The sequence below is a fragment of the Microcaecilia unicolor genome, chromosome 7 (assembly GCF_901765095.1).
Source record: "Microcaecilia unicolor chromosome 7, aMicUni1.1, whole genome shotgun sequence".
Lineage (NCBI taxonomy): Eukaryota > Metazoa > Chordata > Amphibia > Gymnophiona > Siphonopidae > Microcaecilia > Microcaecilia unicolor.
In genome coordinates, this window is record NC_044037.1 from 135,177,522 (window position 1) to 135,197,241 (window position 19,720).

The 19,720-nt window shown below is 44.9% G+C and overlaps 1 protein-coding gene across 3 annotated transcripts in view; it reads right to left on the minus strand.

Annotated features, from left to right (window-relative positions):
* Window positions 1-19,720, minus strand: part of C7H21orf58 (chromosome 7 C21orf58 homolog) — an 872,003-nt gene that overhangs the window by 578,750 nt on the left and 273,533 nt on the right. For all 3 annotated transcript variants that reach the window (XM_030210678.1, XM_030210677.1, XM_030210676.1), the window contains exon 4: window positions 5,727-5,888. In XM_030210678.1, coding sequence (XP_030066538.1) covers window positions 5,727-5,888 — 162 coding nt within the window. The remainder of the gene's footprint in view (window positions 1-5,726; window positions 5,889-19,720) is intronic.

Here is a 19,720-nt window from a genome sequence, read left to right on the forward strand (position 1 = left end):
TTCTGGCACGTCTAGCCAACCCGAGAGGGAATAAAAGACAAGTACTGCAAATCAGAGGGACCCAAGAGACAGTAGAACGTGCAGCTGATAAAATTTGTGAGACCTTTGCAAAATTCTATAGTGAATTGTATGCGCAGCCAAGGGAACAGGTCATGCCAGGAACCCTGTACTTAGATAATTTAGAACTTCCAATTCTCGGTCAACGAGATAAGGATAAGTTGAACCAACCAATTACAGATGAAGAGGTATTACTAGCTATTAGACAAGGTACCCTTCTTAAGGCGCCTGGTCCCGATGGCATGTGCATAGAATTTTACAAAATGATGGGAGAGTTCATTACACCGACCCTCACCAAATATTTTAATACAATGGTGGATGCGGAACGAGTGCCTGAGGTCTTATCCATAGCGCAAATAGTGGTGCTCCCAAAACCAGGTAGAGACCCACAACAACCAGAGTCATATCGCCCCATATCACTTCTCAATGTGGAAATTAAATTATTAGCTAAAATTATGGCCAATCGAATGAAAAAAGTACTACCAAAGCTAGTGCCCGAAGCGCAAGTTGTATTTGTAGAGGGCAGAGTTATAGCCAAAAACCTAAGGAAAATAATTGGGGCAATGGAGACGAGACAGAGGAAGGACATCCCCTCTTTGCTTATAAGCTTCGATGCAGAAAAAGCATTCGATAAGGTGTATTGGCCATTTATGTTCTCCACGCTGGAAAAATATGGGTTGGATGGTAGATTCCTGTCAGCGGTCCGGGTTCTTTATTGTAATCCAAAAGCACGGATGAAGGTTAATGGGATGGAATCAGAGGAGTTCCCGATATGCCGAGGAACCCGACAAGGGTGCCCATTATCCCCGTTACTCTTTGTATTGTCACTGGACCCGCTGATTAGAGATATAATGGCTAGCCAAACAGTACAAGGTGTTCGAGTGGGTCGGACCGTATTTAAAATAGCGGCTTCTACGGACGACCTATTGGTATTATTGACAGAACCCCGGACATCTTTTGCGGTACTCATGGAATTGATGAAAGAATATGGTGACTATGCAGGATTCAGCTTGAATTTGACTAAGTCGGAAGCCTTAGCTTCCTCAGCGACAGTGAAATCACTATGGGATCAAAGTTTTCCACTAAGCTGGGCAGAAGGATCTTTTAAATACCTAGGGACAAAACTGACTATGGAATTGGAGAAATTGCATGACTTAAACGTCACCACTTTGTTAGAAGGGACAAGAACCAAACTAGAGGGGTGGGACGGCCTCCCGCTGTCCTTGAGGGGCAGGATAAATCTAATCCAAATGGTGATATTTCCCAAGTGGTTATACCTCATGCAAACGTTTCCCATTCGACTACGACAAAAAGACTTAGCAAAAATCACAAAACTTTTCAGTAGATTCTGCTGGGGGAAAAAGAAGCCCAAGATGCCCTTTAAAGGGTTACTGGGAGGCTGGGCCCGGAGGGGGGGAGGATGGGACTGCCTGATATAGCTTTATATAACCAGGCTTGCCTGCTGAGACATGTAGGAGACTGGATAGGCCAATCAGATATATTTACGCCAATAGAGGTGGAGTGAGAATATTTTGCCCCCTATGATGTTCTTACCCTCCTGCATCTCGATCAGAGGCAGATTCCGACCCAGTTTAAACATTGCTGACTATTACAACCCATGCGCATGGCTTGGAGAAGGCTGGCTATCAGCATGGGGGGGCACACCAGCAACATCGGAACTGTTAGCACTCAGAGGAAATCCGAATTTTGAGCCAGGGCATTTATAAGATGGGGTAATAATGGAATCACAAGGGTGGAGGACCTGATGGGACCAGAAGGGAGCCTACTAACATTTGAAGAATTACAAGATAAGATAGGGAATACTTGGGGAGACCGCTTTGCCTATGCTCAGGTTAAGCATTACATTCTACATCTAAACCAGCCTGCCATAAGACTGAAACTTGGACATCTGGTAAACACATTTTTTCAAAACCTAGAGATAGCGGGAATGACAGTTTCAACCCTATACAGAGCACTAGTGTCACGCTATCCCCAAAATAATTTAGGATATATCTTACAAAAATGGGAAAGAGACTCAGGGAGGTCATTAAGAGGATGGGACATCAGGGTAACACTGGGACACATTCCGTCACTCACCATAGATGAGAGATTAAGAGAGTGTGGATATAGGGTGGTTATGCGGGCATATATGTCAGGGCAACAATGGGGACATATGAGGACCACAAATGATACTAAATGCGTAAAATGCAATCATGCACCTCACAACTTATACCATGCTTTTTGGGGCTGCCCAAGGGTACGTGCCTTTTGGAGACAAATCCAGAGTTATCTAACTAAAATAACACAGGTCTCAGTAGGTGGAACCTGGGATCATTATGTCTTAGATACACAAGCAGCTTTTGCGACCCAGGCGAAAGGAAATAGAGTTTGCATTCGCAAGGTATGTTTAGTGGCATAGAAGTGGACAGACCCGGATCCACCGGTGTATTGGCACTGGAGGAACCAGATACATGAGTTAGCCACTTGGGAAGCCAGAGAGGCGAAGGGAACCCCGAAAAGGAAAAAAACAGTTCATGTCAATATGGGGCCGATATATACAAGGACTTAGTCCACGGGGGCGAAGTTTGCTCCTCAATCTATTGTGAGTTACCTTGGCAGTACACATGATGGTCTGAATGTTTAAACCCACTATCCCCAATATTGTTTGGCACACACAGAAGTAAGGGGGAGGGAGGGGGGAAGAGAGGGTATGGAGGAGGGGGGAAGTATACAAAAAACTTGATGATGGTCTGTTCAATACTTATATGTGAAGTTCCACTGTATTGTTGAAGTTTTATATTTTATGGTATCTGTTATACCATATTTATTTCATCATCAATAAAAACGTTGAAACATAACATACAGTATTTATAAATGATATGGAAATCAGAACGACGAGTGAGGTGATCAAATTTGCAGATAATACAAAAGTATTCAAGGTTGTTACAACACATGCGGACTCTGAAATATTGCAGGAAGACCTTAGGAAATTGGAAGACTGGGTGTCCAAATGGCAGATGAAATTTAATGTGGACAAAGCAAGGTAATGCACATTGGAAAGAATTATCCGAATCACAGTTACCTGATGCTAGGGTCCACCTTGGAGGTCAGCGCTCAAGAAAAAGATCTGGGTGTCATTGTAGATAATACGCTGAAATCTTCTGCTCAGTGTGCAGCAGTGGCCAAAAAAGCAAACTGTAATCCGTTGGGTTGGTCGTGAGCCCTTGGGCCCTGGCCGAGGCCCGCGGGGCGCCGACCCAGGCCAAGGGGAGACCGACCCACCACCACACACCCCAGCTACACAATACCCCTAAGCTATCCCTCCCCGCAGTCCCTCAGGAAGAAGGGAAATAGGCAAACAGGCAGGCCTCGCGGCCGAACCGGAACCCACGCACACAGAGCCACTCGTGCGGGCCTCACAGCTGAACAGGAACCCAGACACACACAGGGGGGGTGTGAAAGAACCCAGAGGGCCCCTGGGACCCCAAAATGTCAGACATGCGCTGAACACCAGCGATAGGGCAGAGGGAGAAACAAAAGAACCAGTGGGCCACGCCCACCCAGGGGACTAGCACAGGGCAGGGGAACTAACACAGCAACCCCCAAAAGGGTTAGGAAGCCCCAGGCAGAAGCCAGAGGAACCAGACACAAAAGGAAGGCAGAAAGCCTTTGCCTCAAACCCACAGCAGACAGAGGCAACCAGAACACAAAGGGTTAAGCTTGTAGAGCCAGCAGGCACACCAGAGAGAGAGAGAGCTCCCTAAATCAACAAACAAACAGAGAGAACGCTTCCCCGAGGGGAAGCAGGGCCGATAGAACAAACACACTGTCAGAGGCAAGGACACAAAACACATAGTACACAAAGGGTTAAACTCACTGAGCCAGCAGGCCCAGACACTGGGAAAAGAAATCTTTAGAGCAAACAAACAACCAGAGAGGACTTGAAATCTTTAGAGTAAACAAACAACCAGAGAGGAGCTCTCAGACAAGCAGCCTAGCTGAGACGAAAGCTGAACAAAGCCCAGCCCCCACTGAGGAACAAGCAGCTGACTTCCCACAGAGAGCAGCAGCCAGCGAAGGGAAGCCCAGCTGGAGGCAAGAGAACTAATTAAACACACACACGCTGCCCCCAGCTAACACAAACAAAGGGAAAGGAAAGAAATCCCTGAACAGGGAACTCAGATCAAAGTCAGAGCACAGAGCACATTCTGACCAAGAACTGCGGCTTTCAAGTCACCACAAGAGTGTGAGTAACGCCAAAGTAAGGCAGGGAGTAACACGCAGGCTTAAGTAGACTCACAGACATCAGCACAAACCCTGGCAGCCAATCAGAAGAGACGTCTCCCCTCTCTCCCTAACACAAACAGGATGCTAGGAATTGTATCGCTCCGTGGTGCATCTGCACTTTGAGTATTGCGTTCAGTTCTGGTCGCCGTATCGCAAAAAAGATATAGCGGAATTAGAAAAGGTTCAAAGAAGAGCGACCAAAGTGATAAAGGGGCTGGAACTCCTCTCGTATGAGGAAAGGATAAAGAGGTTAGGGCTCTTCGTCTTGGAAAAGAGACAGATGAGGGGAGATATGATTGAGCTCTACAAAATCCCGAGTGGTGTAGAGCGATTAGAAGTAAATCGATTTTTTATCCTTTCCAAAAGTGCAAAGACTAGGGGACACTCAAGGAAATTACTTGGAAATACTTTTAGAACAAATAGGAGAAAATATTTTTTTCACTCAACGAATAGTTAAGCTCTGGAACTCTTTGCCGGAGGATGTGGTAACAGCGGTTAGCGTATCTGGGTTTAAGGAAGATTTGAACAAATTCCTGGAGGAAAAGGCCATAGTCTGCTATTGAGACAGACATGGGAAACAATTGATTGCCCTGGGATTTGTAGTATGGAGTGTTGCCATGATTTGGGTTTCTGCCAGGTATTTGTGACCTGGCTTGGCCACTGTTTGGAAAACAGGATACTGGGCTAGATGGCCCATTGGTCTGATCCAGTATGGCTACTCTTATGTTCTTATGAGAGATTGGTTGAACTCTCATTTTCTGAAGGAGTTGTAACAGCTTAAGCTGGTACTGCAGGATTCCTGCAAAACCATATTACAATAGTCTACGCAAGACAGAAGCAAGGCAAGAAGCTGCAAGTGCAAAGTGTGAAAGTCAAAATAATTCTGAACTGACCGTAATTGTCTAAGCACCAAAAAACTTGACTGCATAATTGAGGAAATATGAGCCCTAAAGGACAAATCAAAGTCAATCCCAGGTATTTAAATGAATCACCAGTGTCCCCAGAGAGTCCTATAAAACTGGGATAATAGAGGGGGAACAAAGTTGGCCTATCAAATAAGAGGCTGTCATTTTTCCACGATTAAGCACTAGCCTATGCCAGTCAGTTATTTTAGCCAAGCAAAATTGTAAAGGACTTGGGTTTAGGGATGTAGGAGAAGTGTAGAAAATTAGTATTGTGTCATCTATAACCATGGGCACTGATCCCACATTCCTGATCATAAAAAGGTTAAATAATACAAGTGACAAAATAGACCCCTTGGGGTGTCCCACATGAAATTGTCTGGTCAAAATTCAATTTAACCAGCCAGAAACAGCTGCTGCTAAGGGCAGAATATCCTGTACTAATAAAAGAAATACCCTTGTTGTATTAGAGGGTCTTACTTGCTGATGTATGATCCTGGGAGGGTCCAATGGTGCAGAAGTAAGTGGTAAGTGATAGGCATGTCTTGGCAGAGCCTGTTGCAGGGGCTCCAACAGACAATTCCTTTGATGAGTTCCACCACAGGTATGAGGTCGTGAGAGTTCCTCCAGAAAATGCTGTTCCTGCAGGAAGAAATATACACAACTTAAAGTAATGATCATTCAGAGAAAGACACTCCAAAGTTAAAAAATACTGATGGGATTCCAAGATAACCATAGAATAGGCAGATATATTTGACTCTTCTCCTTCATTGCGAGTAAAGATTTTTCTTGCTTACCTTTTTCATAGATTTACTTTGCTATTAAAATGACTGAAAAAACATAACATTTGTACCTTTCACACTTATGATCTGAATTCAGTCTACCTTTGTTGATTAAGGGAAAATAGCTGAGGTCTTAAACTATTAATGTTACCGCATCAAATATGTCTACTTTTGACTGAGGTCCAGCCCTCAGCCCTGCTTCAACTGAGCTACAATAAATCTTACAGTAGCTTTCCCCTCAAAATCCAACCACAGGCTGATGTCAATGTTGTTGAAATTCCAATGCTTTGTACTGCTAGGGAACCAGGGGAGTACAGGGAGGAGGCAAGAATAGAAGTGATGCTTCTGTAAAGGTGATTGAGGGGAGTTTGGCAAAACATTTTTTGTTAATTTTGACATTGGAACTGGGGATGCCCCTGAATGTGTCACGATGGTGACTGTTTCCTTGTCTGTGCTCGCCTCGCCCTCTGGTGGCCAGAACCGGTGGCTGCTATGAACTGTCACTCGTTCCAGACTTCAGCCCAGTCCTGTCCGGATCTTCCGAGCTGCCAGACTTGCTTCTCTTGTTTGTGCCTGAACAGCACCCGTAGCTGCCTTGTGATTCCTGCAGCTGACCTTCAGCAGCTGATGGGCTTTATCACCTGGAAACTTCTGTGTTTGCCTTTGCATCGTCTAAGGTCCCTGGTTTGTTGGTGCGCTGTTGCACTTCTGCCTAGTCTGGTTTCTTGTTTAAGTTTCTTGTCCGGTTCTAGTTAGTCTGTGTGCAGTTTAGCTTAGGTTTATTGCTTATTTCTTAGTCTTGTTTCTGGTTTGTATTCCTGGTCTAGTTTCTGTTTGTCTGTGTTCTTGCTTAGTGGCTGCTCTGCAGCTTTCAGTCCTGACTCTTGTCTGTCAGTGTTTTTCAGTGGCTGCTTGGCAGCTTTCAGTTCTTGTCCTTTAGCTTGTCCATTTCCTGCCTTGTGTAGTATTGTCTGTCTGTGAGTTCTAGCCCAGTTTCTTGCCTTGCTGCCCATGTATATTCCTTTCCCCTCTGACCCTTAGTCCCTGTTCAGCCTAGTTGGTATCCAGTTCCTGCTCTGTCCGGTAAGTCCTGCCGGCTGCCTGCACCCAGGGGCTCAACTCCTGGGGAAGGGCGGTAAAGTGCAGGTGAAGTCTAGCTGTTTCTGTCAGAGTTCTGCCTTGTCTCTGGTGTGGGGTGGTTTTGCCTGCCACTGCCGCTCCTCAGCAGTGGTCCAAGGGCTCATGAACCTAGTTTCTGCCTTGAAAACCTAACAGAATGGATGTGAGGCAACAGCATTTCTTGGAACTCACTGACAATTAAATAGCGAGTAATGTTTGACATCTGGGAATTTGAATAAAAAAATGTGTATGACAGGATCCTGTAAAGACAGATGGTCAGCATAATCTCAGCTGCTGTGATTTCAACTCCACTGTTGAAGGAACCTTAAGAATTTGAAAATTGAAAGGAGGAGGAGCATATTCAATATCATGGATTAATGAGACAAAGTCAACATGGATTTAGTGAAGGGAAATCTTGCCTCACTAATCTACTACATTTCTTTGAAGGGGTGAACAAACATGTGGATAAAGATGAGCCAGTTTATATTGAGGGGCATACTCAAAAGGAGTGCCCAGGTTTTCCTGAGGACGTCCTCGCAGGATGTCCCGGCAAAGTGGCGGGGAAACCCATATTATCGAAACAAGATGGGCGTCCATCTTTTGTTTTGATAATACGGTCGGGGACGCCCAAATCTCAACATTTAGGTCAACCTTAGAGATGGTCGTCCTTAGAGATGGTTGTCCACGATTTTCGGCGATAATGGAAACTGAGGACGCCCATCTCCGAAACGATCAAATCCAAGTCATTTGGTTGTGGGAGAAGCCAGCATTCATAGTGCACTGGTCCCCCTCACATGCCAAGACACCAACCGGGCACACTAGGGGGCACTGAAATGGACTTCAGAAATTGCTCCCAGGTGCATAACTCCCTTACCGTGTGTGCTGATCCCCCCAAAATCCACTACCCACAACTGTACACCACTACCATAGCCCTTAAGGGTGAAGGGGGGCACCTATATGTGGGTACAGTGGGCTTCTGGTGGGTTTTGAAAGGCTCACATTTACCACCACAAGTGTAATAGGTAGGGGAGGATGGGCCTGGTCCGCTTGCCTGAAGTGCACTGCACCCACTAAAACTGCTCCAGGGACCTGCATACTGGTGTTATGGAGCTGAGTATGATATTTGAGTCTGGGATAAAGGCTGGACAAAATAGTTTTTACATTTTTTTTTTAGGGTGGGAGGTGGTTAGTGACCACTGGGGGAGTAAGGAGAGGTCATCCCCGATTCCCTCCGGTGGTCATCTGGTCATTTAGGGCACATTTTTGTGGCTTGGTTGTAAGAAAAAAAGGAACAGGTAAAGTCATCCAAATGTTCGTCAGGGACACCCTTCTTTTTTCCATTATGGGACGAGGATGCCCATGTGTTATGCATGCCCCAGTCCCACCTTTGCTATGCTTCCAACACGCCTCCGTGAACTTTGGTCATCCCCGCAACGGAAAGCAGTTGAGGATGCCCAAAATTGGCTTTCAATTATGCCGATTTGGGCTACCCTGTGAGAAGGATGCCCATCTTGCGATTTGTGTCGAAAGATGGGTGCCCTTCTCTTTCGAAAATAAGCCTCATTGTGTATCTGGATTTTCAGAAGGCGTTTGACAAAGTACCGCATGAAAGAGTCCAGAGGAAATTGGAGAATCATGGGATAGGAGGTAGTGTTCTACTGTGGATTAAAAACTGGTTAAAAGATAGAAAACAGAGAGTAGGGTTAAATGGTCAGTATTCTCAATGGAGAAAGCTAGTTAGTGGGGTTCCCCAGGGGTCTGTGCTGGGACTGCTGATTTTTCACATATTTATAAATGACTAGAGATGGGAGTAACTAGTAAGGTGATTAAATTTGCTGATGACACAAAGTTATTCAAAGTTGTTAACTCGCAGGAGGATTGTGAAGAATTAGAAGAGGACCTTACGAGACTGGGAGACTGGCTAGCTTATTTTCGAAAGGGAAGGACACTCATCTTCCGACACAAATCAGGAGATGGGCGTCCTTCTCTCAGGGTCGCACAAATCGGCATAATCGAAAGCTGATTTTGGGCATCCCCAACTGCTTCCCGTTGCAGGGATGACCAAAGTTACCGGGGGCGTGTCGGAGGTGTAGCGAAGGCGGGACTGGGGTGTGCCTAACATAGGGGCATCCTCAAGCGATAATGGAAAAAAGAAGGGCGTCCCTGATGAACACTTGGCCGACTTTACTTGGTCCTTTTTTTTTTACGACCAAGCCACAAAAATGTGCTCTAAATGACCAGATGACCACTGGAGGGAATCGTGGATGACCTCCCCTGACTCCCCCAGTAGTCACTAACCACCTCCCACCCTGAAAAAAACCAACTTTAAAAACTTTTGTCTTTTTTTTTTTTTTTTAAGAGTATGGGTGAAGGACCTCCTTCGCTATGCCTCCAGTTGAGGATTTATTTATTTAGATTTTGCTCACACCGTCTTCAGTAGTAGCTCAAGGTGAGTTACAGTCAAGTACACTGGATATTTCTATGCCTCCATCCCTGCAACGGCAGTTGAAGACGTCCTTCGATATGCCTCTGTCTGGGTCCAAAATGTGGATGTTTGTGAGAAGAATGTCCATGCCTGGATGCTTCTGTGAGAAGGACATCCATGCCTGCTATGCCTCTGATACCCCCTTTATTTATTTGGATTTTGGATCACAAGTAGCAGCAGTGGGATTTGAACTGGCCACCACTGGATTACAAGACCAGTGCTCTAACCACTAGGCCACTCCCTTGAAATTTGGCCATTCCTGTGGGGGGGGGGGGGGGTAGTATGCAGGTCCCTGGGGGGGGGGGGGGAGTATGTGTGTGTCAGCGGAGGCATAACGAGGGCGTGGACATCCTTCTTTCAAACATTTTGGATGTCCTCAACTGTCCCCCCAACAGGGATGGCCAAATTTCAAGGGGAGTGGAGTGGAGGAGTGGCCTAGTGGTTAGCGCACTGGTCTTGCAATCTAGAGGTGGCCAGTTCAAGTCCCACTGTTGCTACTTGTGATGCAAAATCCAAATAAATAAAGAGGGTGTCAGAGGCATAGCAGGCATGGACATTCTTCTCACAGAAACATCCAGGCAGGGATGTCCTTCTCACAAACATCCACATTTTGGACATCCTCAACTGCTGTTGCAGAGACAGAGGCATAGAAATATCCAGTGTACCTGAATGTAACTCACCTTGAGCTACTACTGAAAAAGGTGTGAGCAAAATCTAAATAAATAAATAGCGAAGGACGTCCTCAACTGCTGTCGCAGGGACGGATGCATAGCGAAGGACATCCTTCACCCATACTCTAAAAAAAAAAAAAGACAAAAGTTTTTAAAGTTGTTTTTTTTCGGGGTGGGAGGTGGTTAGTGACCACTGCATGCCTTTTTCCATTCAGTTAGTGCATCAGTTAGTCCATTGCAGTGCCCTCTAGGATGCCCAGTTGGTGTCCTGGCATGTCAGGGGGACCAGTGCACCATGAATGCTGGCTCCTCCCACAACCAAATGACTTGGATTTGGTCATTTTTGAGATGGGCGTCCTCGGTTTCCATTCTCGCCAAAAACCGGGGATGACCATCTCTAAGGTCAACCTAAATGTTGAGATTTGGGTGTCCCTGACCGTATTATCGAAACGAAAGATGGACGCCCATCTTGTTTCGATAATACAGGTTTCACTGCCCCTTCACTGGGACGTCCTTAGAGATGGGCGCCCTTAGAGATGGTCGTCCCCGTTCGATTATGCCCCTCTGGGTGTCTAAATGGCAGATGACGTTTAATGTGAGCAAGTGCAAAGTGATGCACGTGGGAAAGAGGAACCCGAATTATAGCTGCGTCATGCAAGGTTCCAGGTTAGGAGTCACAGACCAAGAAAGGGATCTAGGTATCGTCGTTGATGATACGTTGAAACCTTCTGCTCAGTGTGCTACTGTAGCTAAGAAAGCAAATAGAATGTTACGTATTATTAGGAAAGGAATGGAAAACAAAAATGAGGACGTTATAATGCCTTTGTATCACTCCATTGTGTGACCTCACCTCGATTATTGTGTTCAATTCTGGTCGCCGCATCTCAAAAAAGATATAGTGGAATTAGAAAAGGTACAGAGAAGGGCGACAAAAATGATAAAGGAGATGAGACGACTTCCCTATGAGGAAAGGCTAAAGCAGCTAGGGCTCTTTAGCTAGGAGAAAAGGCGGCTGAGGGGAGATATGATAGAGGTCTATAAAATAATAAGTGGAGTTGAACGGGTAGATGTGAAGCGTCTGTTTACGCTTTCCAAAAATACTAGGACTAAGGGGCATGCGATGAAGCTACAATGTAGTACATTTAAAGTGAATCGGAGAAAATGTTTCTTCACCCAATGTGTAATTAAACTCTGGAATTCGTTGCCAGAGAATGTGGTAAAGGCGGTTAGCTTAGCAGAGTTTTAAAAAGGTTTGGACAGCTTCCTAAAGGAAAAGGCATAGACCAATATTAAATGGACTTTAGGGAAAATCCACTATTTCTGGGATAAGCAGTATAAAATGTTCGTACTTTTTTGGGATCTTGCCAGGTATTTGTGACCTGGATTGGCCACTGTTGGAAACAGGATGCTGGGATTGATGGACCTTTGGTCTTTCCCAGTATGGCAATACTTATGTACTTATGAGTGTGCTAAGATGTCAGATGCTATTCTATGGAAAATGAAGTTGATGTGCTGACATAGTGCAAAGGTCATGTTTGAACTTCCACCTCCCAGGTGTCCTCCTTAGTGCAGCTGACCATTTCCTAGTTTTCAGGGTTTGGCACCTTGGATCAATGGCTGGTATTCCAGGGAAGTCTTGCCATTTGAAGCCATCATCCAACTGAATAATATTGCAACCTTATTAAGCCCAGATATCTGACAGTTTGTTTTTGTTACATTTGTACCCCGCACTTTCCCACTCATAGCAGGCTCAATGCGGCTTACATGGGGCAATGGAGGGTTAAGTGACTTGCCCAGAGTCACAAGGAGCTGCCTGTGCCTGAAGTGGGAATTGAACTCAGTTCCTCAGTTCCCCAGGACCAAAGTCCATCACCCTAACCACTAGGCCACTCCTCCAGTCCCCAGCACAGCCAAGTTTGCATTGTAGCTCTCATTGGGTGTACACTTAGCATCTGAGAAGAGATCTGAGCTCTCTCATTAGAGCTTGGGGAGGTGCAACTAGTCAGGAGATACTCTTGGAATCTCTGCCCTAAGTCTCAGCCCATGTGCTGGAAGGTGGTGTTGCTGTGCTGCAGTTGTTGGTGGAGGAGAGACAGCAACCCAAAGGCTTCAGGCATGGTGAGATATGCTGGAAAGAATGTTAGAGAGTAAAATTAAGACCATGTGTTAGAGCATATTATGACATGCAGACTTGTGATGCTGCTTTAACTAAGGATGAATTCATGGTCCATCATAGGATGGAAGCTTTTTTTTATTATTCAAAATTTCAAGAGAAGGCTTAACCTGAGCTTTTTAAACTATCCCAAATCTCCTGTGATTCATCCTAAACAAACACCACAGAGGTATTTCAAGCAGGTTTTAAATGTGTCAGAAGAGGATAACACTCCTCCAACTCTCAACTATAACTATACAAGTCATGTATTTGTCATCAAGAAAAAAGCATACTGATGCGCTAAGGGGTCTGGAGGGACTATGGTGGAAGCTTATGTAGAGTTAAAATGCATCTGGCCTGTCTGAACTTTTGTGTAATGAGATAATCTCCAAAGGCACACTACTGGTTACATTTGCCTTAGAGCCAGATGGGACCATAAAAATGTTTTTCCGATTTAAGGATGTAGAGTATAGGACCTGTAAAATGTCCTCATTTCCTGATGTTTCCAGAGTGATTCAAGTGAGACACAAAACTTTTTTTTAGCTAAGAAGGCAGTGGTGGTTTCACTTGAGGCCACCCTCACTCACTATTTTCCTTGAATGTGTAAAGTAGTATATCAGTCAAAAAATACTGGTGCTGATTTTCAGTATGGTATACACAGATGATGTAACGATTTACATCCCGTTTAAACATGATTTAATGGCAATTGCCGATGACATCAATCAAGGTTTCCATATCATGCACTCATGGGCGGATGCATTTCAACTGAAACTCAACGCAGAAAAAACGCAATGCCTTATACTTACCTCCCAACATAACACGAGCAAATTCACCACCTTAAACACACCAAAACTATCCCTTCCCGTATCAGACACCCTGAAAATTCTTGGAGTTACCATTGATTGACATCTTACACTTGATACTCATGTGAACAACACAACTAAAAAGATGTTCTATTCAATGTAGAAACTAAAAAGGATAAGACTTTTCTTCCCAAGGATCATCTTCTGTAACCTGGTACAATCAATGGTACTTAGTCACCTAGATTACTGCAATGCACTCTATGTTGGCTGTAAAAAGCAAATCATTAAGAGACTACAAATCGCCCAGAACACCGCAGGTAGACTCATATACGGAAAAACAAAATATGAAAGTGCTAAGCCCCTTAGGGAGAAACTACACTGGCTTCCACTCAAAGAATGTATCACGTTCAAGGTATGCTCTCTAGTTCATAAAATTATTCATGGAAATGCTCCTGCCTACATGTCAGATCTAGTAGACCTACCACCCAGGAACGCTAAAAGATCATCCCATACATTCCTTGATCTTCACTTCCCCAGTTGCAAGGGCCTAAAATACAAACTAATGCATGCATCCAACTTTTCTTACCTGAGTACACAGTTATGGAACGCATTGCCGCGTAACTTAAAAACTATTTGCGACCTAATTAACTTTCGCAAATCCCTAAAGACCCACCTATTCAACAAGGCATACCAACAAGATCAGTAACTATAAATGTAATACATCGCAACCTTACCTACTATCCAGTGGCGTAGCAAGGGGGGCTGCCACCTGGGGCGGTTCGCTGTTGCACCCCCTCCCGGGTGCAGCACGATGGCATCCCCCCCCCCCGGCACATCAACACCCCCCCCCCGACTCAGTGCCTACCCTCCTCAACTCTGTCCAAACAGCTCCCGCACCCTACCTTTAAAGAAATCTCGGAAGCCGTGGCGAGGCGCAGCGCCTCGCTCCTGCATGTAAAAGAAGTGTGGATCGTCTCATCGGGCCTTCCCTCACTCTGTCTGTCCCGCCCTTGCGGAAATAGGAAGTCGCATCAGCGGAGGGCGGGACAGAGTGAGGGAAGGCCCGATGAGACGATCCACACTTCTTTTACATGCAGGCGCGAGGCGCTGCGCCTCACCTTGCCACGGCTTCCGAGATTTTTTTAAAGGTAGGATGCGGGAGCTGGTTGGACGGAGCTGAGGGTAGGCACTGGGTCTGGGGGTGTTGATGCGCCGAGGGGGGGTGCCATCGTGCTGCACCCAGCGGGGGGGGGGGGAGGGAGCTGGCAGGGTGCACCCCCCTTGAGCTGATACCCGGGGCGGACCGCCCCCCCTTGCTACGCCACTGCTACTATCAGCAATGTTTTTTGCCTACATCTACTTGTTCGAATTTCGATAACGTTATCTTCTATGGCATCTCCACCATACCTATAGAACTGTTTTTTTTACTTATATCTACTTGTTTAAATTTTGATTATGCAATTCTTTTATGTAACACTAACTGTTATCTCTCATTCTACTATCTACTAATAACGACACATTGTAAGTCACATTGAGCCTGCAAAGAGGTGGGAAAATGTGGGATACAAATGCAATAAATAAATAAGCGGGAAGGAGAGACTCCTGCCTGCTTAAACCATGCTTAGTGGGCTGTCCTCAGATTTTGAGCACCACTTAACTGCACAGCTGGGGAGGAGCCGGCTGTCTTGGTACATGTGAGTACCAATGACATAGGAAAATGTGGGAGAGAAGTTCTGGAAGCCAAATTTAGGCTCTTAGGAAGAAGCTCAAATCCAGAACCTCTATGGTGGCGTTTTCTGAAATACTACCGTTCCACGTGCAGGGCCCAAGAGACAGGCAGAGCTCCAGAGTCTTAATATGTGGATGAGACAATGGTGCAAGGAGGAGGGTTTTAGTTTTGTCAGGAACTGGGCAACATTCTGGGGAAGGGGGAACCTATTCTGAATGGATGGGCTCCACCTTAACCGGGATGGGACCGGGCTGCTGGCATCATCATTTAAAAAAGATATCACCCAAACAGGGAAGACAGGGTTTCTTGATAGTGAGGTTGCAAAAGATACTGTAGTAGATTCAATGTCCTTAAATAAAAAATAATACACAGAGCTTTCAAGGCAACGTTAAGGCCAAGTGACGATTGTTCGAAGTGTAAGGGGCGAGAAGCACACCTAGGCCATATGTTTTGGCATTGTCCACCGGTGTTGAGATTTTGGTCATTAATATGTATACATGTCTCTAAGCTGTGGGATATACAATGGACAAGACACCCAGGTCTATTATTTGAGGACTTTATAAACCGAGGATCACGTAAGGCTGGACTACGAACTTTTCAAAGGCGATCGGTGATGATGGGGAAAAAGACAATACTAAAGTTGTGGCTTCAAGAAGAAAAGCCAACAATTCAGCTTTGGAGAGCATACATGATTTCACTTAGCGACATGGAGCGGAAGGAAGTACCAAATTTAACCACACCAAAAGGTGAAAAATATCTCCAATGCTGGATGCCCTTTCTGAATACGCTAACATCATGAGCCTGAAGTAGAGTCTTGAACGGTTAAAACAGTAACCGGCAGAACCTGGTATAGTAGGGAGGGGAAAAAAAGGGGATGGGATGGGATGGGAAGTTGGTAGAAGGGGAGGGGAGGGGAGGCTATAGAAGAGAAGGATGAGGAGGAAAAGTTAAAAATATAAGATGACAAATGTATTTGTAAGGAGTTGCAGAAATGTGAACAGTTGAATTGGATGTTATACAGTGTGAAGTTGTAAATTTTGACTTGTGTACCAGTTGTAGTCATCAATAAAAAACTTAAAAAAAAATAAAAAATAATAAAAACCAGACAAATGATAGTAAAATAGTACTGTCAAGTAATCAACATGATATGATAAGGAATAACAAGTCTAGCTTGAAGTGTCTATATGCAAATGCTAGAAGCCTAAGACATAAGATGGGAGAATTGGAATATATTGCACTGAATGAAGAAATAGACATAATAGGCATCTCTGAGACCTGGTGGAAGGAGGATAACCAGTGGGACTCTGTCATACCAGGGTACAAATTATCTTGTAGTGATAAGGTGGACCGGATTGGGGGAGGAGTAGCATTGTACGTTAATGAGAGACTTGAATCAAATAGACTGAAAATTCTGCAGGAAACAAAAGACCTCATGGAATCATTGTGGATCGAAATTCCATGTGTAACGGGGAAAAGGACGGTGATAGGGGTGTACTACTGTCCCCCGACCAGGATGAGCAGACGGACGCAGTCATGTTAAAGGAAATTAGTGAGGCAAATAATTTAGGCAACACAATAATAATGGGTGATTTTAATTACCAAAAATTCACTCTAAATAATTCTACTATAGTATACACGAGTATTGGAGGTGTACTACTGCCAACACATATGAAAAAAGTGGAGAAAAAAGACTTCAGAAATTCTAACGAGTGCTCTTCATGTGGAAAACCACCTTTCAAATTTCTAGCACTCTAGTTCTTCAATCACCAGTCTTCACAAAAAAACTCCACTCTTCTAATTCATATAATGCATGCCTACACACCTTTTCACAATACTCGATGTTGAAGGCTCAAATCATAGTGAACAAACGGTGAAAATAATTTCAACTTAACTGAAATATTCTGTCATCGCATATAATGTTCCAAAAGCCCAACAGGAGACCCTGTTTCGCCAATCCTAGGCTGTTTCAAGGGCCAAAGTTCTCATAAAGACAGTTCATTCTTGTTTTCCAATTTCACCGATAAGAGGCAGTTGAATGCGGTGAAATTGGAAAACAAGAATGAACTGTCTTTATGAGAACTTTGGCCCTTGAAACAGCCTAGGATTGGCGAAACAGGGTCTCCTGTTGGGCTTTTGGAACATTATATGCGATGACAGAATATTTCAGTTAAGTTGAAATTATTTTCACCGTTTGTTCACTATGATTTGAGCCTTCAACATCGAGTATTGTGAAAAGGTGTGTAGGCATGCATTATATGAATTAGAAGAGTGGAGTTTTTTTGTGAAGACTGGTGATTGAAGAACTAGAGTGCTAGAAATTTGAAAGGTGGTTTTCCACATGAAGAGCACTCGTTAGAATTTCTGAAGTCTTTTTTCTCCACTTTTTTCATATGTGTTGGCAGTAGTACACCTCCAATACTCGTGTATACTATAGTAGAATTATTTAGAGTGAATCTTTGATTATTATTCTACTATCCCTTTGGGTATTATCTGATTTTAATTACCCCCATATAGACTGGGTTAATGTAACATCAAGCCACGCTAGGGAGGTAAACTTCCTCGATGAAATAAAGGACAGCTTTATGGAGCAGCTGGTACAGGAGCCAAAGAGAGAAGGAAAAATTCTAGACTTAGTCATTTGTGGAGCGCATTGTCAGCTGCTCCTCTCGGCCGCGTAATTGTCTCTCTCCCTTATCCGTGCTGTCTGCTTCCGACTCCACACTCGTCTGTGCAGTTCGCTCTCACTGCCACACAGTTCCGCTAGCAAGGCGGGGCAACACAGTTCAGCTTGCCAGTATTTTAAACAAAGTTCAGCTAGTCAGGCTTTAAACACAGCCCAGCTTAGCCAGGCTTTCTCTCCAAAGTTCAGCTAGCCCAGCTTTCAAACACAGTTCTGCTAGCCGGGCTTCAAACACAGTTCTGCTAGCCAGGCTTTCCAACAAAGTTCAGCTAGTCAGGCTTTAAACACAGTTCTGCTAGCCGGGCTTCAAACACAGTTCGACTAGCCAGGCTTTCCAACAAAGTTCAGCTAGTCCGGCTTTACACACAGTTCCGCTAGCCAGGCTTCCAACACAGTTCAGCTAGCCAGGCTTTCCCCCACCGCCCTCTTCAGCAAGGCCTCAAAACAGTTCAACTTAGCTAGGCTTTAAACACAGCCCAGCTTAGCCAGGCTTTCTCTGCAAAGTTCCGCTAGCCCAGCTTTCAAACACCGCCCTCTTCAGCAAGGCCTCAAACAGTTCAGCTTAGCTAGGCTTTTTACACAGCACGGCTTAGCCAGGCTTTAAAGATCCACCACCCTCATTTGTCAACACTTTACCTCTTGACATCCACCCGCTGGATCTCTCCTGACTATTATTCTTTTCTTGATACTTTTGGGCTCCTCTAGAAGTCACTCTTCTTCTCCAGCCACTTCCTCTCCCACCTCCATTTCCTCTTCCACACCTTCTCCTCCTACCTGCTCCAACTCCTCCCATTCCATCCCCTCATTCTCCACCCCCTCTCTCAGGTGTTCCACCCTCTCCTCAGCTGATTCCATCTCCCAATCAGCCCCCTCTCCTTTCCTCTCCTGCAACTCAGGTACTCGTTTGTCCTCCTCTCTCCTATTCTTCCAGGCAGTCTGAAATCTGTGTTCTCTATGCTCCTGCCTCCTCCCCTCCCGCAATGCATTCTGGGATCTGTAGTTTTTCCACTCTGACTTTTCTCTCTTCCCTCCTGCATTCTGGGCTCGGTGGCTTCTCTGATTCTCACAGCATGATCTGGTTCGGGAGGTAGCGGTCCGGGGGCTGTTTGACAACAGTTATAACATGATCGCCTTTGAAATTTGCTTTCAAAAAGGTAAGCATAGGAAGTCAAATATGTTAGTGTTTAAGTTTAAAAAAGGAAGTTATGATAAAATGAGAAGAACGGTAAAAAAAAACAGAGGAGCGACTGAGAGGGTAAAAAACAGCGTGGATGCTGTTCAAAAACACCGTCCTGGAGGCCCAGGCCGAATATATTCCACGTATCAGAAAAGGAGAACGGAAAACCAAACAACAGCCGGCGTGGTTAAAAAGTGAGGTAAAGGAGGCTATTGGAGCTAAAAAGCAATCCTTCAGAAAATGGAAGAAGGAACCGAATGAGGAAAATAAGAAGCGGCATAAGGAATGTCAAGTCAGATGCAAAGCGCTGATAAGAAAGGCAAAGAGGGATTTTGAAAGAAAGATAGCGATAGAGGCAAAAACTGATAGTAAATTTTTTTTTTAGATACATTAAAAGCAGGAAACCGGCAAAAGAATCGGTTGGCCTGCTGGATGACCGGGGTGTAAAAGGGGCGATCAAGGAAGACAAAGAAATAGCAGAAAAACTAAATGAGTTCTTTGCTTCGGTCTTCACTGAGGAAGATTTGGGTGGGATACCGGTGCCGGACAGGGTATTTGAAGCTGAAGAGTCGGAAAAACGTAGTGAACTATCTGTAAATCTCGAAGACATAATGGAGCAGTTCTGCAAACTGAAGAGTAGCAAATCTCCTAGACCGGATGGTATTCACCCTAGGGTACTGATAGAACTAAAAACATTAGCTGGCAGAGCTACTGTTATTGATTTGTAATTTATCCTTAAAATTGAGCGTGGTACCGGAAGATTGGAGGGTGGCCAATGTAATGCCGATATTTTAAAAAGGCTCCAGAGGAGACCTGGGAAATTATAGACCGGTGAATCTGATGTCGGTGCCGGGCAAAATGGTAGAGACTATAATC